Source organism: Myxocyprinus asiaticus, chromosome 41 (assembly GCF_019703515.2).
Source record: "Myxocyprinus asiaticus isolate MX2 ecotype Aquarium Trade chromosome 41, UBuf_Myxa_2, whole genome shotgun sequence".
Taxonomy (NCBI): domain Eukaryota; kingdom Metazoa; phylum Chordata; class Actinopteri; order Cypriniformes; family Catostomidae; genus Myxocyprinus; species Myxocyprinus asiaticus.
The window spans coordinates 17,560,515-17,584,694 of NC_059384.1; the positions used below are offsets into that span (position 1 = coordinate 17,560,515).

The 24,180-nt window shown below is 40.2% G+C and overlaps 1 protein-coding gene across 2 annotated transcripts in view; it reads right to left on the reverse strand.

Annotated features, from left to right (window-relative positions):
* LOC127432061 (uncharacterized protein C8orf34 homolog) overlaps nt 1-24,180 on the reverse strand; it is a 139,142-nt gene that overhangs the window by 50,637 nt on the left and 64,325 nt on the right. For both annotated transcript variants that reach the window (XM_051682851.1, XM_051682850.1), the window contains exon 8: nt 13,315-13,450. In XM_051682851.1, the coding sequence (XP_051538811.1) occupies nt 13,315-13,450 (136 nt within the window). The remainder of the gene's footprint in view (nt 1-13,314; nt 13,451-24,180) is intronic.

Sequence of the window (24,180 nt, forward strand, 5' to 3'; positions counted from 1 at the left end):
CGTTGGGACAGGTGTGTCGCTGCAAAGTTATAATGACTGACGCCTTCTCCACGGGTTGGGGCGCTGTAAAAAAGGGTCATCCAGCCTATGGGGTTTGGACAGGTCAGCAGCAATATTGGCACATAAACTGTCTGGAGATGTCCACATTGCTGCTGGTGTTAAAGATTTCCCTCCCAGAGATTCAGGGCAGCCATGTCCTCATCTGGTCGGTGGTGTCCTACATCAATAGCCATGGCGGAGTGCATTCTCATGCCATGCTGAGACTGGTACGTTGCATTCTTCTTGGGCACAGGACAATGTGCTCTCTCTACGATCCATGCATGTCCAGGGCCAGTTGAATTTGGGGATGGATCTCCGGAGTGTGGACATTACATCCTCAGATTGTGGAATAAATCTGGAGAATGTTTGGCAGAGTGGAAGTGGACCTATTTGCTTCGAGTGATACATCACACTCTCCCCTCTGGTTTTCCCTCTCGCCCCCAGCACCGCTGGGCATCGATGCGTTAACACATCTTTACACGTTCCCACCGATCAGTCTGCTGCACGCAGTTCTGCAGAGAGTTCAGGAGGATCGGGTTTGGCTTCTGTTAGTGGCGCTGTTTTGGCCATCTCAAGTATGGTTTTCGACTCTGGTCTCTCTGCTGGAGGAAATGCTTTGGGAGATTCCAGTTAGAACAGACATATTGGCAGTGTTTGGCACCCCCGGCCGGACTTGTGGAAGTTATGTGTATGGCCCCTCAATCGGATGCTCTTCTGAATAATGGGTTATCCCCACTGTGGTTGATACCAATCTGAATGCTAAAGCTCCATCAACTAGGAAGCTTTATACGTTCAAGTGGCGTATTTTTGCCTCTTGGTGTACAACGCGAGGTGAAAATCCACTTCACTGCCCTAGACAGTGCTGGATTTTTTTGCAAGAATGTTTTGGGGCCGGGGTTGCCCCAGAAACACTTTAAGTCTCTGTTGTCGCTCTAGCAGCTCAGTATGCGCTTATCAATGGAGTCTTTGTCGGTAGACATTCTCTTGTCTATCGTTTTTTGCACCGGGTATGCAGGCTTAGACCTTTTTGTCCCATCCGTGTTCCCTTATGGGATTTATCTGCTGTTTTAGAGGCACGCTTGGGTGCTCCGTTTGAGCCCTTGGCAACAGTTGCTGATAAGTTTCTGACTTTTAAAATGGCCCTGCTAGTAGCATTGTCATAATTTAAAAGGGTTGGTGATTTGCATGCCCTTTCGATCAATCCCTTATGTATGGATTTTGCACTAGGGTATTTAAGACTGGTGTTAAAACCTCGTTTGAGCTATTTGCCCAAGATCATTTCTACATCATTTTGCTCGCAGACTATACATTTTCAGGCTTTCTATCTTGCCCAATTTGAATTGGAGGAGCATGAAAGATTGCACATGCTTTGCCCAGTTTGGGCGCTGCAAGTTTATGTTGACCACACTAGCCAGTGGCGTAAGTCAGAACAGTGGTTTGTGTGCTTTAGTGGCTGCAACAGGGGCGTTTCAGTGTCCAAGCAAAGGCAGTTTTATTGCCTGATGCAATTTCAAGTGCCTACAAAGCATACGGTTTACCTTCGCCTTTGGGTATTCAAGCCTATTCTATGAGGAGCATGGCATCCTCATGGGCTTTGGCAAGAGGTGTGTCCTTGGAGGACATTTGTAAGGCAGCAGGGTGGTCCTCGCCGCATATATTTGTTAGATATTATAATCTGGATGAGGGTTTGACTCCTGCTCCCCAGGTTCTCTCTGTTGGAACAGGAGTAAACTCATAATTTTCTCTGTTTTATTCAGACGCTTTAGCTCGCTTGTGTGCGGCTATATGCTTGCCACACGGGCATAGACTGTTGGCAGCTACTGTTTGCATGGGGTGAATATATAATGTTCCCAATGTGATTATGCAGCTAGAGTTCCTTCGAAAGGGAATGTCTCGGTTACGTGAAACATAACCCTTGTTCCCTGAGTGGGAACGAGACGCTGCGTAAACTGGCCATACTCTCTAGCAGCGGCATAGGCTCGTGCCTTCCTGCAGAAAATGGTGCCAAAGCGAGCGCGTGACGTAGCTCCCTAGGGGCGTCGCTTAAGCGCCACCAGCCAATAAATTGCCGTGATTGTACAAGGGCTTCAGACCACGTGACACACAGGGCGTGTCCCAATGCGATTACGTAGTGTTTCGTTCCCACTCAGGGAACCAGGGTTAGGTTTCACGTCCCGAGACGTTTTGCTTCATAACTGTAACTCACCAAATTCTGCACTTAGCAAATGATAGGTCTTTCATTTCACATTGCCACTGCGTGCCTTTTCCTGTATGCAATCAGGCCAGCTATTAAGCATGATGACAAAAGAAAACAACCTCCTCCTCTTTTTACGACTAAGCCAAATACTTTACCTACCATTCCTTGCTGTTTCATTACAGCGGCAATTTTGTCTTTTCTGTCTCTCTCCATCTATCCATCTATTAGTCAACCTACCTATTTCTCTCTCTTCTTTCTCTCTCTCTCTCTGTTTCTCAGCCTTTTTTCCTTCATATGCAGAGAAGCCACTGAGAAAAGCCAGATCTAGTCTAGCCTACCATCTGAGGCAGTCTCTTTTCATACAGCATCATTTTGAGTGAGTAATTAGAATAATGATGGTGGATGACTCAGAAAGCTGTGCTTTATTGGGCCAGTCCCATAAAATTGAAGAGAGGAATTAGATCATGGATGCACTGAATGTTGGTAGCTATGGTTTAAGTTGCTACCACACTGACAGGCTATGGCTGGGTTGACAAAGGGAGAGTATAACCATCAGTAGTGTAGCCAGACATTTGACTATTGGCATAAATTGTGGTGCATATTGTATTCCACTTTGACAGCAAGGGACTGTCTGACCAACATAGTTAGTATATTCATGACCTACAGTATAAGCAGTCCCAGACTGAATCTGACTTTTTCTGCATTTTCTGAACTGATTTTGGGAAGAAATCTGTGTAATTCTGTGAAATGGATTTAATCATAGTGAAATATCTTAAATGTAGCTGAAAGTACTACATTTTTATTGGTAGCTAAAAGTTACCATTAAATATAAACCAAAATATTTAATAAACAAAGATGCAAGGGTAAGGGATGTGTATAACTTCATGAATAACAGGCATTCCAATTCAGTGGACATCCATGAAATTCTTCAAGTGCAGATTCTGTGTGGGTCTACCTATAAGGAAATCCAAAACTGAATACCACAATAGTCTTGAACTGATATACACATTAATAGACCATTGCATAAAAAAGTGAAAGATTATTCAAAGAAAGGTTTTACAAACAACAATTTTCCAAATGCAATAGTTACAGATAATTTCACAGACATACCTCTACACACTTTGTATCCAGGCAGACTGATAAAAACCTACAGTATGTATACCCTAAATCCTTTAAGCAGCATAGTGGCCAGTAAACAAGGGAGGAACTGTTGGATTTCACCAGTTCTTTAAAATGTGGTTACTTGTGCCTTATAAACATCACAAGCTTTATGACATTTTGCCTATTATTTTCTGCACTGCAGTGGATCAGATACACATTTTGACTCACATACCCCCAACTGGTGAGAAGTGTCATATCTGTAGCCAATTTTAGAGGCAGATGAAATAGGAGAATGATTGCGCTACTTTCAGATGAACTGTTTTTCTGAGCATGTGTGGCTATAGTCTGCCACCTCATTCATCATGTGAAAAGGACAGACACAAGAAGATAAGGAAATAAATCCCAAGACCTTTTTTGACAGTGGTGCACAATAGGTCAGTGTATCCCTGTAAAAGATTTAGTAAGGCTAAAAACACATAACAAATCATAAGTTAACATTTGACAATAGGTTTGAGCATCATTGTGACTGATGTTTTCAGGCATAATGTAGTTAGCTTTTCTCACTATTACTTTGTGCTATTAGTAGCTGGGCTGCAATAAAATGACTAATGACAATATTTTGAATAAGAAATTGCCATGTAACCAGAACTCTACAAAGTGTATACCCTCCTGAGACTCGAGCGTGATTGCTGTGTGCAGTCATTTCCATTTCTCTTTTTGATTTGTAACTAGTAGCACCTAATAAACATGAGGAAAATAATAACAATAATAATAATAATCTAGAGCAAATAGTTTTCCTTAAAATGAATATTCTCATGTGGACAGAGTGATTAATTTGTGAAATTTTAAATAATACCAAGCTATAGAAAGTTAGATTTTTATCAAATTGTTTATTATGTTTCCAGAAGTTTATGTTATTCATGTTTTTGAGATGTTACAGACATTACAGAAAATCAGCTGTAAAGCTGCTTTGGAACAATGTGTATTGGGAAAAGCACAAATAAAAAATTATTGGACTTTTTTTCTACTTTGGCAACAAAATCTAAATTTTCTCTCTTTGCACTGTCAAACAAACATTTGATAGCCAGTGCTGAAGCATATTACAAATCAGAAATTAGCATAATTAATTCTGATATAAGTAATGGCCAGCATCATCCAATCACTGTCAACCATTGTCCCATGTCTTCCAATCAAGTTGAGTGGTTCAAAATCATCTGCAGCCTGAAATTTAACTTATAATTTTTGAAGTTTGGATTGAATGCACTTCATAGGAAAGCTATAGGATGCTCCCTTGCTCTCTATTTAGTGAATGACTTAACCCCCAGTGTGCTGTCTGTCTTCACTGGTCTCAGAAAAGTTCGAAATTCACTATATTTTCATCCTAACTCCAAATAAATCCTCTGAAAGCTATTTGTTTCTCAATGTGAAAATGCACAGTAAATATAGGATTTCTAATGTAAATAGGATTTCCTTGCGCTATTGTACACTATAGTGTACGTTGTGTTTAGCAGCATGGTGTTTTGCTATCAATCGTTCAATTTTAAAAATTGCATATCAGATGAAACTAGAGACTCTAATCTTCTGATTCAAACAGGTTTCAATGTAAAAACATAATTTGGTTTCTTACCAAATGTAATTTTGTTGGAGTTTCTCCCAAAGACATACTCCGCTGCGATTGGCGCCATCTTGTTTGGTCACATGACTCTGTGCGTCAAAAGTTTAACCCTTTACTTACAGCCCAGTCTTTTAAACTGGGATCTGTCGGTTTAAATTAATTTAAACTATGAACTGCATATAGCAAAGCAAAAATACAACGTCCACACATATGTACGCAGGGATGCACAAGAATACACATTTAACAGTCTATTGGAGTTTTATAGTATTTTATGTCACTCAATAAAACCGCTTACATAAGCAATATATGTTAAAGTGAACAGCATTTGCGACTCTTTTTACTTCCATAATGTGACTTATGTCCTGTAGCTCAACATGTTCAGCATAGTGCCAGAACTGCATGGTTGTCGGTTCCATTCCCAGATGTTGGACAAAATGTACAACAGTGTGGGACTTGATTTTATCCATTGGGAATCAATTTGATTGCGAAAAGTGGTCTCTGTTTGGCTTGATGTCAACAAAAAGCTGAAAAGTCAATTCGTCAAATTATTCCCACTGGATGAACATAGAGGCTTTGCAAACAATGTTAAAATTTTTGACGACATCTGACACCCAGACTTTCCGGAGTGCTGTTAAGTACTGTGTTTTTCACTCATTGACCACTTGAGATAACAAATGTCCAGATAAAAGGATTCCTGTGTATGGGCCTAAGAAAATGTGAAGAATGCTGCCTGGGTCCTCCAAGTAGCCACATGACCAGGGAAAGAAACAGAGAAAGGGGTGGATAGAGAGATGGGTATCAGATACTTTAAGTTCTATGGTTGTGGCTGTTTGTGCACCTTAAAGGGATAGTTCACTCCAAAATAGAAATTCTGTCATCATATACTTACCCTCATGTTGTTCCAAACCCATATGACTTTCTTTCCTCTGTGGAACACAAAAGGTGGTGTTAGGCAGAAGGGTAGCATCAGTCACCACTCACTTTTATTGTATAAAAAATGTTGCAACATTTGATCTTTTTGTATGCTACAGAGGAAAGAAAGTCATACAGGTTTGGAATTTTGGGGTGAACTATCCCTTTAAGGCAATTATGACACTCAAGAGGATCCAGATGTCCAAACAGACACTTAAGGTCAGTTTGAGAAACAAACAGGCAAAGAGAGTGGATGCATGTGTACTTTTGGAAAGTTTGAGTCCTCTCTTCACCCTGTTCATGTTTAGCCTTGTCTTTACCAACACCTGTTGAGTAAGTTGAGAAGGGATCTTCTCCTGGCTTTCAGACAGTAAGTTACTGTATCAAGAGAAGCACTCATTTACATGGAAGCATATGGGAGATTTTCACGCAAGAGTGTTGACACTGAAAAGCACTTTAGTACATATTGCTCTTTACTTCTCTTGAGACAAGCAATTCATTTTCTGCCAAACAACATGATTATCGTTTTACAGGGGCAAGGACACCTCAGTCTGACTATGCTACAGTAGTACCATTGTGAGTCAAGAATTCCAGCGAGTGATCTGCACGGATGCCCCTCTTTCATATCCAACCATCAGCCAACAGTGAGTGTGTTTACATGCACACCAATATGCTGATAACTGCCAAAAATCAGCTTATTCAAAAAATTTGACAATGCAAGAAAACAGCGTTTACATAAGATTTGAAATCATCTGATTATTCACTGCTTTTGACATCAGAATGTAAACAGGCATGCGTGCAACATGCTGCCAAAATGCAGGTAAAGGTGTATACATGCAACGTGAATTTGGGGTAATGGTCAAATTTTTTGTGGGCTATTTGTTTTTTGCTTAAACCATTTCTGACCTTACCTCTGATAAGTGACCATACACGCTGTAGGTTTATTAAAATTAACTGGTTTAAGATTGTGCATGTAAACACCCTCAGTGATTATGATTTCAGCATCTATGGGCAAAGTGGTGGCAAAGTGGTGAAGTTTCCCTGATAAAAAAGCAACTTAAACCAGTTTAAGATGTTTTGCTGGTCTTAGCTGGTCTCCCAGCCTGGTGATGCTGGACTATTGGCTGGTTTTAGAAACTTTTTTTTCAGCTAGTTAGCCTGGAAGACCAAACTGCCTCCCAACTTAACCAACTGAGCACAAACTTTGCAAGGCTGAAGACCAAAGACCAGCTTAAACCAGCTAAGACAAGCAAACCATCTTAGACTAGATTAAGATGGGGGGGGGGGGGGGGGGGTTAGCAGGGTTGGGTGTGATATGGTGGATAAAAAGATCTCTGTCATTTCCCAGAGCCAGGAGCAGCAAAGAAAACCCAAATCTGTCCCAGATAAGAATCCAAGATGGGCCATATCCACAATCCTATATGTTTAACCTGTGATATAAACAAATGAACTTCCACATTGATGTGATAAACAGTCAGCAAACAAACAGTGACCATGAGATAAACGTTTAGCAAACCAGCAGCAAGAGTGTGTGTTTGGCATCTCATAGACTGTGAAGAATGTCTAATGTGTCTGTTGTGACTCTGATACGGGGCAGAATTGAAAAGCATAGAAGAAAGAGCCAAACAAAACAGATGTGGGAAGATTATGGAGCCATCTGACCCAACAGATTCTGTCTAATCAGACACTGGCATCAGACACAAGTCACCCTATCACAGTCAACAGCGTAAAATGTGATTGCTTTGCCAAGACACAAACTACAAAGCAGGAAATGAAAAGAGAAAACAAGTGATAAATTTAACTGCAAGCAGCGATGATGGGCCCAAGCACCATGGGTCTATTTCCACCTGGTGGCTTTCGGAAAACAAAGCATGATGGACACATGCATTTGGTCGACTAAACAAGACACCGTGTCTTACCTTCTGCTCAGACATAATGGTTAACAACTTTGATGAGTGTGGCAAATGAAATAAATGTGTAATTATGGCAAGTTCTGGAATACCCTTGAACATCTATTGTTACCAGCTGGAGGCCCTATGACCGTGACCCACCATAGCCACATTCATGTCATAAGCATTATTAAACATATGGCTGTTTATCAGATGCACCTGAATACACTACAACATCATAGAATTTGATCCGTTACCATGACAACACTTTTCAAGATTTCAAGAATCCTTTCACAATTTTACATTAGCGGTGTTTTGACATTATTGTTAACCATTTTGAAGCGATTTGGGTAAATGTAAGAGGACTATTTCAAAGTCTGTTGTAAGTGCCACACTTCCTGTTTCCAGATAGTGGTGCTATGACCGTGACCCACAGTAGCCATATCCATGTGATCAGCCCCCATTACCAAACATACAGCTCAATTTTGATCTAAATCACACAATACATGCAGAAGATATGAGGCACTTCCTGTTTCCCTTTATTGCCATTAATGTATTGCCTCACCATGGCAACACCATTCAATATATCAAAAATCAGTTGCAATTTAGGATCTTCAATGTCTTGGCATGATGTTGCACAAATTTGGTGCCAGTCACATGAATCCCCTAGGAGGAGTATTTAAAAGTTCAGAGATTGCAGTTTTCAGAAAATCCAAAATGGCCGACTTCCTTTTGGGCAGACTAATGACTGCGAGTATGAAAGTTGTTCGGCTTTATGAGAACTATGCACGTACCAATTCTGGTGACTGTAGGTGAAAATGGAGTTGCTACAGAGCCCCCATCACATGTCCATTTTCAAGTGGGTGCTACAGAGCCCCTCCTACACTCTTTCAGTGCTTGGGCCCAAATAATAAGAAGTTTCTTTAACTATGGGCACTTTAACAAGTACAGTACACTACCTTTTGGGGAAAAAGACATCATGTTATGTTATATTTATATTATAAAACCACAAAATATTATAACATGTTTAATTTACTCTTTATTTATATATATATATATATATATATATATATATATATATATATATATATATATATACACACGAGCAGAGTGCGATATGGCCCTACATCAGCACTGCTGTGATTCGGCCGCAGGAACGAGGCCAGAGGCCGAGTGACGAAGGTAATCACAGCAGTGCTGATTTAGGGCCATATAGCATGATTGCTAGTGTGATATTGCTTATATACAATGGTTCAATGAACAAGTACATTTGAAAAAATTAGGAAAAACTGAATATGGTCATAAAAATGCATTTGTGCATGATACTACTTTATTACGCGGTGGATCAGAATCTGCCTTTGCTGGTTCAAACCAAATGATGTGTCCAAGCCTCCATTAGTAATTCAAAACTTTCACTTCAAAAATAGTATCACGGCTTGTGCTGTTTCTAACAAGTTATTGGATAAACAAGGATGGATGGATGGATGTGTGTGTGTGTGTGTGTGTGTGTGTGTGTGTGTGAGAGAGAGAGAGAGAGAGAGAGAGAGAGAGAGAGAGAAAGACAGAGCGTGTGCGATCACATGTTGCCACTCCCAAGCAGAGATGCAGTCAGCTTTCTGAAGATCAGCTTTCTCAGTGGAAAAGTAGCGATCCAAGTGGGGGTAATTCTACCTATTTCGCGGTAGCCGGTGCGTAAGAGTCGATCACTATAGAAACCGCAATGTCCTCCATTTTAAACAGTGTGTCCACTCCAATGTGGAAAGTCCAATAAGAGGTAAGCGCCTTCAGTTTGTGTTTGTGTAATTAATCAGTCTGTTGTGTCTCTCAGCTGTGATGAGCCATAATGCGTTGTTCATTTAAAGCCATTTAAAGCTATTTCCTAGCTTTAGTAATAGTAATACAAGCGATCATATAGTGCTGTATGTAAACACTGGCTGAAACGGATTCACTTCACGTCACCTAACTGGCTCATATTACACATAAAAATGATCTTCTGCCACCACCTGCTGGCTAACATATGTAAAAAAAAAAAAATAAATACATGTAAAAACAAAAGACAAACCGTAGCTCTTAACACATCTGCACTGTTTTTACACTTTAGTTTAGAATGGCACGAACACAAGCGGAGTAATACACACACAGTGAAGTGTCCGAGTGCTGATGGTGTCAGACCATCAGTGCTCATGGAATGTCTCTCATCCAATCAGATTCGAGGACTGGAACTAACTGTTGTGTGTGTATGTATATATATATATATAGTATTGCTAATGTTATTTTTTATGATGGATTTTCATATTATAAGATTTAAAGTCTGGGACAAGGGTATAACAATAAATGTTTGCAAAGTTGCAAAAAAACATGAAGAAGGCATGGTTAAAAAGTTTCCAAGGAAATTTTAAAGGGACACTTTACACAAAAATGAAAATACAGTCATCATTTACTTACTAAACAAAAATTTTAATCATTTATTTACTAAATTAGCATAAGTCACTATTCCCTTTCATTGCATAGAAAAGAAAAAGATGTAATAAAAGTGAATGGTGACTGAGACTTACATTCTGCCTATTTTGTGTTTAATGGAAGAAAGAAAGTCTAAGAGTTTGGAACAATATGAGGGTGTGTAAATGATGACAGATTTTCTTTTTAATTTCTTTTTAAATTAATTTTTTAATGAAAGTGAATGGTGACTGAAATTTACATTCTGCCTATTTTGTGTTTAATGGAAGAAAGAAAGTCTAAGAGTTTGGAACAATATGAGGGTGTGTAAATGATGACAGAATGTTTTTTTACATTTCTTTTTAAATTTTTTATTTTTTTGGTAGCCTATCTCTTTAACCTGTTAACCTGTGGCCCCTTGTTGTGACCATAAGCCAAAATGTAAAGGGGTGTAGTTCATCACTTTGTATTACTAACATAACTGTGATCTCTTGAAAGAAGACACATGAAAGTTTGTTGTCCAACAGTCAGAACTGATCAAAGTAATGAGGAAAAATAGTAAGAATAGCTCAAATTTATTGTAAAGTTATTGACAAGTTATTTCCTTAACATATTTATATAAAATATATATATAAACATATGATACTGACCTTCTTTGGGCATAGAAACACAATGGAGCTAAAGCCACAAGTCTGATAATGTTCTATTTAACATTTGAAGAAGATTACTTTACAACTCTGATTTATGAAACATTTTCCAAGACCAGGTCTTGTGATTATGACCGCATGTAGCATTAGCCGTTAGCACCTAAATGCAGAATGGTAAACAGGACAAAATACACATCATCTAATCCATATTTCTTACTTCCAATCATAATCAAGTTGTTATAGCAGTGTATTTTACTGATGTCATGTGGATTCCATTCATATAATGAGGCAGAAAGCAGATTATTTATAGACTGCAGCAGACAGCAGATGTTAAGCCAGAAATTATTTAGCAAAGATGGGCCATTTCTATTAAAATGAATGGGAGAAATTGGAACGCTCAACCACGGAGCTCTGAATGCCCAAACGGTCAACGGATGTAGAAAGGAAGTCCCGCCTTACAGTTAGAAGAGTCAATCGCCTTTTAGATACAGACACCACCTGTAAATCAATTCTAGAACGCACATGCGCATTAGCTATAAAAGCTGGGTAAACTGTGTTTTTTAACTTAATATTAGGTAAAAAAAAATCACAATTCATGATTGCAATATTGCTAACAAGAGCGTTCCAAATATGGCCAACAGTGGACTGTCTTACTAGAAAGACTGGTTTAGCTCTTCTGACTGACAGCTACAGAACTGTCAATAATCATATACCATACATCAGAGACTGCATGGAAATAATAGACAAACCAAATATTTTTGTATTCTTCTATATATTTACAACAAGTCTCAAAATTTAACTTGTTAGTTTTATGCTTTACACATAATTTATCCTGCTATGGCATGTATGAGGAAGTCCCTTGTAATGTGGGCACTGAGGTAGGCATGATGTCATAGCAAGTCTTCTTTGCTTGAATATATTTGGAATGAGAAATGAACTTGTGCGCCTCTAGCTTCCTGGAGGATTGTAAATCACCATATGAGAAATGTACAGGGTGTTAGCATATCACATCGTATAATTTAGTGGAAAATGGACATAAATAATAATTCTTCATTAAGTAAATATGAGAATCCATCAATATTTCTGTAAATGTGCACACTTTCTGACAAAAATTTCAATTGGAAGTTGTTCACTGAAGCCTGCTTGGGACAAAACAGCAGGACTTTTACATCATTCAATAGATACGTGTTTTATAATAGTTTCATTTTCATAAGCTCACTCAGATATTTTGGCATATTGACATAAATTAAGAAACTACTCTGGCAGTATCATTTCTACTGTAAAACAGTGGTCTTATATCGATGCCTGAGGCTTAGAACTTTTTAATGATATATAGTTTCTTCTTTGGGAGCCCTGAAAAACTTTAACAGGACTTCATTTAACAAAATAAAACAAAAAGGGTAAATATGTTAAGTTTCCATAAAAATCAACCCCTGGGACATTAAAGTGTCCATACTTGAAGAAACACCTAGCTACGTAGTCTTAAAGGAAAAGTTCACCCAAATTATAATTTTCTCATCATTTACTTACCTCTATGCCGTCTCAAACTCGTATTAGATTCTTTCTTCTGCGGAACACAAAAGAAGATATTTTAATGGAGATATGATGTGACTATATCCATACAATGCTCATAAAAGGACATAAAGGCATCACAAAGGTAATCCATTCGACTCATGTGGTTTAATCCAAGTCTTCTAAATTGATATGATCACTTTTGGTTCATGGCTCTGTCCATGTACATGCGTGCATCAAGTGCAAGGATGTGACTACACGTGGCAAGATTTATAGTGAAAAAGGAATTACATTTTGGTCTGTTCTCACCCAAAACCAATCATATCGCTTTAGAAGACATGGACTAAATCACATGAGTCTGGAGTATGGATTACCTTTATTATGCCTTTATGTCCTTTTATGAGCTTGGAAATGTTGGGCCCCATTGACTTGCATTGTATGGATATATTCGCATCATATCTCCATCAAAATACCTTATTTTGTGTTTCGCAGAAGAAAGAAAGTCATACGAGTTTTATACGGAATAAGGGTGAGTAAATAATGAGAGAATTGTCATTTTTGGTTGAACTTTTCCTTTAAGATAAGTCCACACTAAGTGACCTCAATGAGATGAATGCTCTGCATTACCTCAGCATGTAGTCATTCACCTTTAACTCTCAAAGCGTTAACTCTAGATTGTTGGAATGCAATGTGCGGCCCTCATATCCGGTTGAAAGGGTTTCAGTTCGACCACTCAGCAAACAGAGGTCAGGATACGTGACTCGTGTCTTGACAAAGATATATGGCAGTGCATTTTAGTGTGGACCTGATGATGGCATTGTTCACATTGTATGTACTGTCTGTTCGCTTGACTTGCTAAATGGAGGTTTGCCAATGTGGTAATGCACACACACTGAGGGGTGACTATTGGTCAGAGGTGAAGGCATGAGTAGAGCAGGGCTGGTTGTTCACTGTGTAAATATTTACCTTGCACACCTTGAGCAGATGTTGAGAGTGACTTTGGCCTGGGGCTCTGAACAGTAGGAGCTGCGGCCCTGGCTAAACTTACTGCCAGACGGCACCAGGCCAGTGACCCCCTCCATTCGCAGGTCATCCAAATCCTCTGAGAGAGAGAGAGAGAGAGAGATGGAGAAAGACACACAGAGAGAAAGAAAGAAAGAAAGAAAGAAAGAAAGAAACAGATCAAAATCTGTAGATTATTTTAATTTAAGAGTTTGGTCCCACTTTTTATGAGATGTCTTTAACTACTATGTAGTAACATTAAAATGCATACAGCACAATGTATTATTGTGTAAAAAAATTTTCCTGTAAAATTCTCTGAAGATTCACATTTGCTGCTACTGAGGTTGAGGTATGGGTAGAGTTTGGTTTTGGATTAAGGGTAAGGTAAACAGTGTCACTACAGATGTAAGGTCCAAGAGTTCTTAAAGGAATAGCTGCCTTTAGCTGTGATTTTTGAAAGGTCTAATCACCATTCACTTGCATTGTATGAGCTACAGAGCTGAAATATTCTTCTTAAAATCTTTGCCATACACATCTTGGATGGCATGAGGGTGAGTAAATGATGAGAGAATTTTCTTTTTTGGGTGAACTATTCCTTTATTTACCCGGTCATTATCACAGCTGTGTACATTCCCCCACAAGCCGACACAGACCGGGCACTCAAGGAACTGTATGGGAGTATAAGTGAGCAGGAAACCATGCACCCTGAGGCCGCGTTCATTGTGACCGGGGACTTTAATAAAGCCAGTTTAAAATCAGTCGCATCAAAATACCACCAGCACATTAGTTTCAACACACGAGGGGACCAGGTTTTGGACCATTGCTACTCTCCCTTCCGGAATGGCTACAAATCCCTCCCCCACCCACCATTTGGCAAATAGGACCACACTTCCATTCTACTTCTGCCCGCTTACAGGCAGAAACTGAAACAAGAAGCACCCACCCTCAGAAGAATCCAGTGTTGGTCGAACCAATCAGATTCCATGCTACAAGACTGTTTTGATCACGCAGACTGGGAGATGTTCCGGTCCGCCTCTGATGACGACATCAAGCTTTACGCTGATAGCGTAATGTGTTTCATCAAAAAGTGCATGGAGGACGTCGTTCCGACCAGAACAATACGGATCTATCCGAATCAGAAACCAAGGATAAATAACGATGTTCACACGGCACTTAATGTGCGGACCTCCGCTTTTAATTCCGGGAACACGGAGGAGCATAAACAAGCCAGTTATGCCCTCCGAACCGCAAAACGCCAGTACAGGAGCAAGATTGAAGTACAGTTTAACACCACCAACTCTAGAAGCATGTGGCAGGGAATTAACATCATCACAGACTTTAAAGGGAATAAAAACTCCGCCATGAACACCGCTGCCTCTCTCGCGGATGAGCTAAATACTTTTTATGCTCGTTTTGAGGGAAATAACACCACCCTCGTGGAGAGAGCTCTCGCGGCCGAAGCTACAGAGGTTAGTTCACTCTCCATCTCTGTAGCGGATGTAACCCGATCCTTCCGACGGGTGAATATCTGCAAAGCCGCGGGCCCAGACGGCATTCCGGGCCGCGTCATCAGAGCGTGCGCGAACCAGCTGGCTGGTGTTTTTACGGACATTTTCAACCTTTCCCTCTCTTTGTCTGTAGTCCCCACATGCTTTAAAACATCCACCATTGTGCCTGTTCCAAAGCAATCAAAAATAACTTGCTTAAATGACTGGCGTCCTGTTGCTCTGACCCCCATCATCAGCAAATGCTTTGAGAGACTAATCAGAGATTACATCTGCTCTGTGCTGCCTCTCTCTCTTAACCCATTGCAGTTTGCTTACCACAACAACCGCTCCACTGATGATGCCATTGCATCTACAATACACACTGCTCTCTCCCACCTGGAAAAAAGAACACTTATGTGAGAATGCTGTTTGTAGACTACAGCTCAGCATTCAACACCATAGTGCCCTCCAAGCTTGATGAGAAACTCAGGGCTCTGGGCTTAAACAGCTCGCTGTGCAGCTGGATCCTGGACTTCCTGTCAAACAGACGCCAGGTGGTTAGAATAGGCAGCAACATCTCCTCATCACTGACCCTCAACACTGGAGCCCCGCAGGGCTGTGTTCTCAGCCCACTACTTTATTCCTTGTACACACTTGACCGTGTGGCAACACATAGCTCCAATGCCATCATTAAGTTTGCTGATGACACGACGGTGGTAGGTCTGATCACTGACAATGATGAAACAGCCTACAGAGAGGAGGTGCACACTCTGACACACTGGTGTCAGGAGCACAACCTATCCCTCAACATCAGTAAGACAAAGGAGCTTGTGGTGGACTTCAGAAGAAAAGACTCCCCCAGAACACAGTCCCATCACCATCAATGGAGCACCAGTGGAGAGAGTCAGCAGCTTCAAGTTCCTGGGTGTCTACATCACTGAGGAACTCACATGGTCCATCCACACTGTCGTGGTGAAGAAGGCTCATCAGCACCTCTTCTTCCTGAGACGGCTGAGGAAGTTTGGAATGAACTGCCACATCCTCACACGGTTCTACACCTGCACTGTAGAGAGCATCCTGTCTGGCTGCATCTCCGCCTGGTACAGCAATAGCACCGCCCACAACCGCAAAGCACTGCAAAGGGTGGTGCGAACTGCCAGACACATCATCAGAGGTGAGCTTCCCTCCCTCCAGGAAATATATACAAGGCGGTGTGTGAAAAACGCTCGGAGGATCATCAGAGACTCCAGCCACCCAAGCCATGGGCTGTTCTCACTGCTACCATCAGGTAGGCAGTATCGCAGCATCAGGACCCGCACCAGCCGACTCCATGACAACTTCTTCCCCCAAGCAATCAGACTTCTGAACTCTTGATCTCCCACGATCAAAATACATCAGCACTGCACTTTATTACCCTTACTCTTATATCTCACACCGGACTGTCATAAATTATATTATTATTATATTATATTCTCTCTTAACAACTTACTATCAACTGACAGCCTGAATGTCAATACAGTACAATACTGTACATTCAATATATACTATATATACATTTTTATATATTTTTATTTTTTATTTTTATTGAATAATGTGTATCTATTTAGTGCATATTGTATACAGTACAGTGTATGTTATTATTTGTATACTGTTGAGTGTAATTATGTGTATAACAGATGTTTAAATTGTGCTGTGTTAATTTGATGTTATTGTAAACTGGTACTGTCTCATCACTGACACGACTGCTATGTTGATCGGAACTGCACCCAAGAATTTCACACACCATTGCACTTGTGTATATGGCTGTGTGACAATAAAGTTGATTTGATTTGATTTTGATTAATTCTTTCACTTTCAAGCAGCAAGTCGGTCCGGTATAACCCTTTCACAGAAAACAGAAGGAAGACAATGCATTCTTATACGTATACTGTACGACATTAAAAACAGATGCTCAAATGGGGAATTTATGGCTTGATTTAGCACGGTTAAGGTTAGGACTGGGTTAATAACAATATCTCACACTTTGAAGGTCAAGCCATCTTAGATCACAAAGTGCTTCAAAGCTGAGGGGAAGAGACAGAGACAAAAAATATCCTTAGCCAACCCATCAACTCTTTCACAGATTACAAACAGACTGAGAGAAAGAAAGAGAAAATACATGGAGAGAGATAAACACATCTAACAACAGTGAGATGGGCAAAGCAATACTCTCTGAGGTCACTTGTGACTCCCTCACAGCATATGCTCACAGCATGGTCGCCTGCACCCAGCTAACAGGTGCAGAGAGCAGAGGGCTGAAGCAGTGGCGTTGCGCTTCTCTTTACACAACAGCTGTTCCTCTACAGCATGGCTCTCCAAAATGCAACAGGTCCACTGGGTTAAAGTTGGGCCGACTTCCCAGAGTTCAGCTCAATTATACAGTATGAGTTGGTTAAGCTGACTGAGTTTTCAGATGCTCACAAAGCAAAGGAAAAGCAATGGATTTAAAGTTATGTATATGCAGCGTTGGGAGGGTTACTTTTAAAATGTATTCCACTACAGATTTCAGAATACATGCTGTAAAATTGAAGTTGTAACGTATTTCGTTAGATTACTCAAGGTCAGTAACGTAATCTAAATACTTTGGTTTACTTCTTCAGATAGATTTTTTCACTTGTGTTTACTATAAAAAATCTGCTTGTACAGTAAGACAAAATACACATTAAACACATACATTCTCTAGAAAGACTAAATATCTTATGCAGTGTTGCTTATAAAACAAGATAAAGCAAACTGATTTTGCTTTAAGGATTTTTAGATATTTTTACAGAAAAACAATACAAAAATTCTCATCAAGAATAAGAATTTGCCCTAATATCAAAGGTCTTACTAGAAAAAAAAAAATGATCTAACGTGGATTTTCTTGATATAAAAGTATGATCATTCCTGGTAGCAGGTGCATGTAAAATGGCTAGAAACAGCATTTTAGCTTTGTGTAATGCTAAATGTTCACATGACAAATTACACAAGGTTTATTTCTATTTCAGCTCCAAATTTACTTCTCTGTCTGCTCGTATGAATGTAACCCATCTTAAGAAAGTGTTTCTGCGCTGTTCAAATGCTCTTTGGATCGCATCATCTATACGGATAAATGTTTTCCAACTGAATAGACTAAATATTAAATGGAACATATTACAATAAAATGCAAAGTAATCTCTTCATTAATCAAAATACTTTTTTAATGCAAATGTATTCTGATTACTTACTGTAGTGGAATACAGTTACTAATATTTTGTATTTTAAATATGTAATCCCGTTACATGTATTCCATTACTCCCCAACCCTATAACACAAACATATTTGGTGTAAATCATTACTAAAACCATTCTTACGTAAACTGTGCCATTTAATTAAATTTACATTTACATAAATATTGAATCGTGAACGATTTACACATTTGTTCTGCTCAAAGCCCAATGGGTTTTAAATATTAATTGTTTAACTTCATTTTTAAGCAAGTAAAGCTGTACTAAAATAAGGCAAGGCTTTATATAAAAATAAAGAGAGAATATAACAAATAACATAGTTCATTAGCCTAACCATAGGCTGTTTATATGATTAATGAATAAGCAACGATCATTCTATGAGTGCTGCAACTTTATACCCTGCTGGAAAAAAAGTGTTTAAAACCCCTCTAAAACTATCCAATCAGATCATCTTGACCAGGTAGGGAGACCAGCTAAGATCAGCAAACCAGCTTAGGCTAGTTTAAGTCATTTTTTTTTTTTCTCACGGTAATGATCAGGATGATTTTTGATATTACAAATAAAATAATAATTGTCTCAAATATATTTGATAGCAATAACTTCCATGTTTAGGGTGTAATAGCCTAACAGCAAGCTAAAATGTAATATTATAAAAAATGTAATGGTTTGTAGCAACTCAGACTAGCAACTTCATAGCTAGAGTCTGTTTCATTGGCCATTTGACAAGTGTAAACAAGTGACATTTTTCTCACAGTGTGTTTCGTTCTCATGTCATAAACACCATGATCCAACAAGAATATGCAAAATGAGAGTCAGCAGTGTAAAATGAGCCCTGTTCTGTGAGGTCAGAGCCTCACATCTATGCCTGTGGTCATAGATGTTACATTAAACCCATGCACTGTACGACTCACGCTGATATTGCATAACCAGCTGACTGAGAATGGAGGGACAAAAACAGAAAAAAACAACACCTTGTAAAACAAGAAAGTGTAACTAATGGCAGGGATTAGGCTTGGGCTATTCATCCATAAGAAACTCTTATGCTACTCACTTTACACTGGCATCTCTAAATGGCCTTGTCTTTTTATTTGAGTAGCTAATGTGGGAAGGGACCTGGTGGGAAACAACTTATCGGTTGCAATTAAAAGCCCCCAAACACAAATTTGCACAATCAAGGCATGCTGTATTCAAACAAAAGCCGGTGATGATGATTAGTGAGGTTGATAATGTTATCTAGATTTTTTTAGTTTAAAAAAATTGTGCACCTGTTACATTCTCAGCACACCATATCTAGGGGTTTTAGGAGTAACAGAATTGTGGTTTTAAGAGCGATGATCTGTACCCTGCCACAGCACCACAGACAAGAGTTATTTATAAACATTTATTTGGCTCAGAAAACAGAAGTATTAAATAACTTAAAATAGGAAGCATCAACTTCAGGAGAGGGAAAGGCCAAAACAACAAACATTAGAGAGGTCCGCCTAGCAGGAGTAAAACCATAACTAAACTGTTCAAAGATAAACAACTTAACAACAGAAATGTACACTAACTCTCTGACTGGCCAAAAACAGGAGAAAACAATGTAATGCAAACAGAAATGGCTCCCACCCCCCTAAAGCTTCCGTAGAAAAGTTAAATATGAACAACTGAACAGTGTTTAAGCTGTACAACAGGTTTAAATGTTGGAAGATCACTAACAATAGTAAATAAAAGGAAACAATAAATAAGCCACGTTTAGGCTACAAAAAACCTTAAAAGTTGGAGTCACCATCAACAGTAGTTAAAGTAATAATAACTGTGAAAGCTTCAACTAAGCTTTCCAGCTACTCAATCAACAGAGTACTAAGCAGTGCAATATAACACTCTATAAAGTACAAAGCAGTACATCAAAACACACTCAGCTGGGAGAGGACAAAGGACACCATTCAGGTGAACTCTCTGAAGGAAAGGGTCTCACTCTCTGTGAGTTTCCCCTCTGCTTTAAAGCTGCCTCCCTCCTGATTATTGAGCAGGCTCAGCTGGGAGCAATCAGCAACCTGCTGGAGAGAGTGTGGGAGGAGCAAAAGAGGAAAAAGAGGGAGAAAACGTCATGGTTACTTGCGTAACTTCCGTTCCCTGATGGAGGGAACGAGACGTTGTGCCGATGTAGTGACTCTAGGGGTCACTCTTGGGAGCCCGAGACACCTCTGGTCTTTGATAAAAGGCCAATGAAAATTGGCGAGTGGTATTTGCATGCCACTCCCCCAGACATACGGGTATAAAAGGAGCTGGTATGCAACCACTCATTCAGGTTTTATTCTGAGGAGCCGAGACAAGGTCCGGACATTTCAGCGAGTAGTTCAGCGTTGTGGCAGGAGGGACACAACGTCTCGTTCCCTCCATCAGAGGGAACGGAGGTTACACAAGTAACCATGACGTTCCCTATCTGTCACTCACTCGACATTGTGTCGATGTAGTGACACTAGGGGTCCCTATACAAAACGCCGCAACTGGCTGAACTGTGTTACGTGAACTGGCGGTGTGTGACGGGAAGACCACTGTGTGCCTCATAGCCAGCGCACCATGCTGACACATAACCTCCCACAATATAGTTATGAGTGTCGAACGGCCCTTTGGGGACAAGTCGACTACACAAAAGATAGAGACAGGCTAGCCCAGTCGTGGCCTCTTTTCCCCTTCTTTTTTTTCACTCCCTAAAAAAAAGGGGGATTATCCGACTGGGCCGACCAGGTCTAGTTGGGGGGGTGTACCTCCCAAGGGGAGGACACCGCGGAGACCACACCTCGCCCAGAGAGAGGGGGGAATATTTAAGTGGAAAATACGTCACATGGTCTTGCCTATCATGTGGAGAAGTCTCATAGTAGATCCTACCCAACGGGGGATGAGTTACTACAAACATGGAGACTGTGGCAGAGGGGGCTCTGCCCAAGGAAGACGCAGTTTGCCAACAGGGAAATGAATTAGTGGAAGATATACATCACATGGGGTTACCTTACAGGGAACCGCCACATGCGGAGCACCTACCCTAGAACAGGGCTCTTAGTTAGCACGTGTACTGGGCCGGCAGCGAGTCCCTCCGAAAACTCGACTGCTACAGGGCTTGGAGGAAGTCAACCAGGGAACATAGTTTGTGAACACTACTGGGAATTAATGGCGCATGTCTTCAGCTCAGAAGGGAAAGGCACTATGTGCAAGCAATACACCCGGCCGGCTATCCCGGGCTTATCTGCTTGTATTGCGTGCCACTACCCGGGACGAAACTGGTTCCACCCGGAGGTTGTAGAACCTCGCAAGGTGTTGGGTGTTGCCCAACCCGCTGCTCTGCAATTGTCTGTTAGAGAGGCACCCCTGGTGTGGGGAGTGGCATGCAAATACCACTCGCCAGTTTTCATTGGCCTTTTATCAAAGACCAGAGGTGTCTCGGGCTCCCAAGAGTGACCCCTAGTGTCACTACATCGACACAACATCGAGTGAGTGAGAGATAGGGAACACAGGGAAAATACACACCACAGTAACTCGAATCATAATTCTTAGACAATATCCACAACTAGTGACAGCGACAACTATACACAATAACAACAATAAAAATAAATACGTCCCTGGACGTAACAGCACCGCTTTAATAAGTATGCTGAAAGAATGTATTGTGCTTAAGTTATTAGATAGTTAGCACACTAAAACCCTCTCAGAGTAGTTTAAATGTATCCCCTTTAAAACACTGGCGCTTCAATCATACAGTTCACATTCAGACGTATATCACGTCCTTGCACTGTCACGTCCACTGCTGTTTTTAGCATCCCACCAGGGGCTTTGCATTTTGACGATAGCATCACGTCCATGCATTGTCACGTCAGCTGCTGTTTTTTAGCATCCCGCCACAGGCTTTGAGGTTTGACGATAGCATATCAGGGTATAAAAAATAAAAATAGGGAGGCAAACAGACATGCAGCCAAACAAGCAAACAGGCAGGCAAAAGGTTCAATTGTTTCAACGCATATTGAGACTTCCACGAATTACAGTAGGTGAACCAACCTAATTATACATGTTTTCCTCATAACTGACTAGTCAATTAGTCATTCAGGCAACCAACCATAAAAAGAGACTGTGTGTTGCAGAGATTGTATCATGGGTCATGTAGAGCCTAAAACCCCCTTACCCATTCTAAAATCACTGTGACTTCACACGGGCAACAGCAATGTGATAACTGACACCGGTGTTCAATTAACAGATAAATGTATCATTAATAATCGGAATAAACAATTCTTGTGCCAAGTAAAATAGTTCAGTGTCCTAAATGTAGGAGTTTGCAGTTGCCAAGCAATGTATCAACCTGGCGTATTAATATAGAATGTGCGGTCACAAGTGTTCGCGGTCACTTCAGATGCAGCTCCTCCGATCAGAATTAGGAGTTTGTGCTATCCGTTTTGTACACTAAAAAAAAAAAAAAGAAAAAAAGAAAAAATAATTTTTTTTTCTTTTTTTTTTTTTTGCTGCTTGTTCATTTTGCTTAAATAAAGCAACAAACTTCTAGAACATTTTGTCACAACTTGATTTCATTGCATTCTATCCATTTAAATTTGTAAAATGTAAGTTTACTTAATCCATTTGAGTTGGGCCAACATGAATACTTTGTGTGGTGTAGCATTGATGAAACTGCGCAGGGGATAGGAAGAGTAAATGTTACACAAAGTGTTTTGTTGAGATTACATAATTATAAGAAAATGTAAGTTAAGAAAACTAATTTCAAACATGTGGAACCACTGTACACGACTGAATAAAGTTCAGCCAAAGAGCTATTTGTTTCAGTGTAATATGTAGTTTTGCACATCCTATGGCTTCACGCTATGGTCTGCTGTGTCAGAGAGCACACACAGGCTTTGCGTATGCACGAGCATGTGTTTGTGTGTCTGCGGGGAAGGGAGGTCTACTTGGCACAGGAATGCCGAATGTTCGTGAAATACCAACGAGTGTGGTGATATTACATGCCTCATTCATCATCGCAGGTCTGATCCAGCTGAGCTGAGAGAGAGAGAGCCAGAGGCCACCTTATACACATATTGTACATGAGAACACAGCTGTCCTCCGTGGGAAAGTGTCTCTTTTCTAACTGGGCTGCAGGGTGTGTGGTTCAGCTGTGGTTCAATGCTGAGGCGGGTAACTCACTGCCAGACAGCCTCGCAGTGTGGCAACATTTAATGTTAGACATGTATCACCTCCACTGCTAATATGACAATATGGCCAGTTTAACCTTTATTCACAGCATTAATATATAAACCTTTTATTTATTATTTCCAGCAACAAGTAATTATATATAATGATAAAGTTCATAATGTTACTGTGTATATAAAATTACTCATACTGCATTAAAAGAGTTTGGTCATACTGCCCTACCTTAAATTGTGGATTTTAATTATATATTTATTAGTGCTGTCAGTGAAAGAACTAGTCCCCACATAGGTTGCATTTTCATTGCAGTCTCTTAAACTCAAATCCTCCACAATCTGCCGGTAGACTGTGGCTATCTGATTTCTTACAGCAATCGTGAAGCCTCGTTCATGATTCTCATCAGGGCATCAACGGCAGGTGCCACTTTGAAATCTACATGAAGAGCGCTTGCAGAAAAAACATCCCTTTCTGCGTTTTGGCTACAGTTAAGTCTTGATGTGCTTCTGTGGGAATTAAAATGCGCCTTACATATGCTAAAAAAGACTTAATTTCTGTCACAAGTCCCATTTGGGCCATTTTTGAACACCAAATAGCAATAAGAGGTCCTTTCTCCATCTTATAATGGAAGCACTGTTGTGTGTGTGTGCAGAGATTCTTTTTTTTACTGAGATAAGAACCTCTATTATAGGAGAGAGCATAATGGTCAACTAGTGACTTACGACAGTAACTCTGGCAGAGCCCTTCTACCAAGCTTACCATAAAATAGCATAACGCGGTGGTCCCATAGACATTCTATGTCTGTCTATTCTATGTCAGATATTGTCGTAACAGACTAGTTGACTGTTACGCTCCCTCCTATGACAGAGGAGGTTGTTATCTAAATAAATTGTGTCTGTCAGTCGATTAAATGTTTTAATCGCGATTAATCGCTT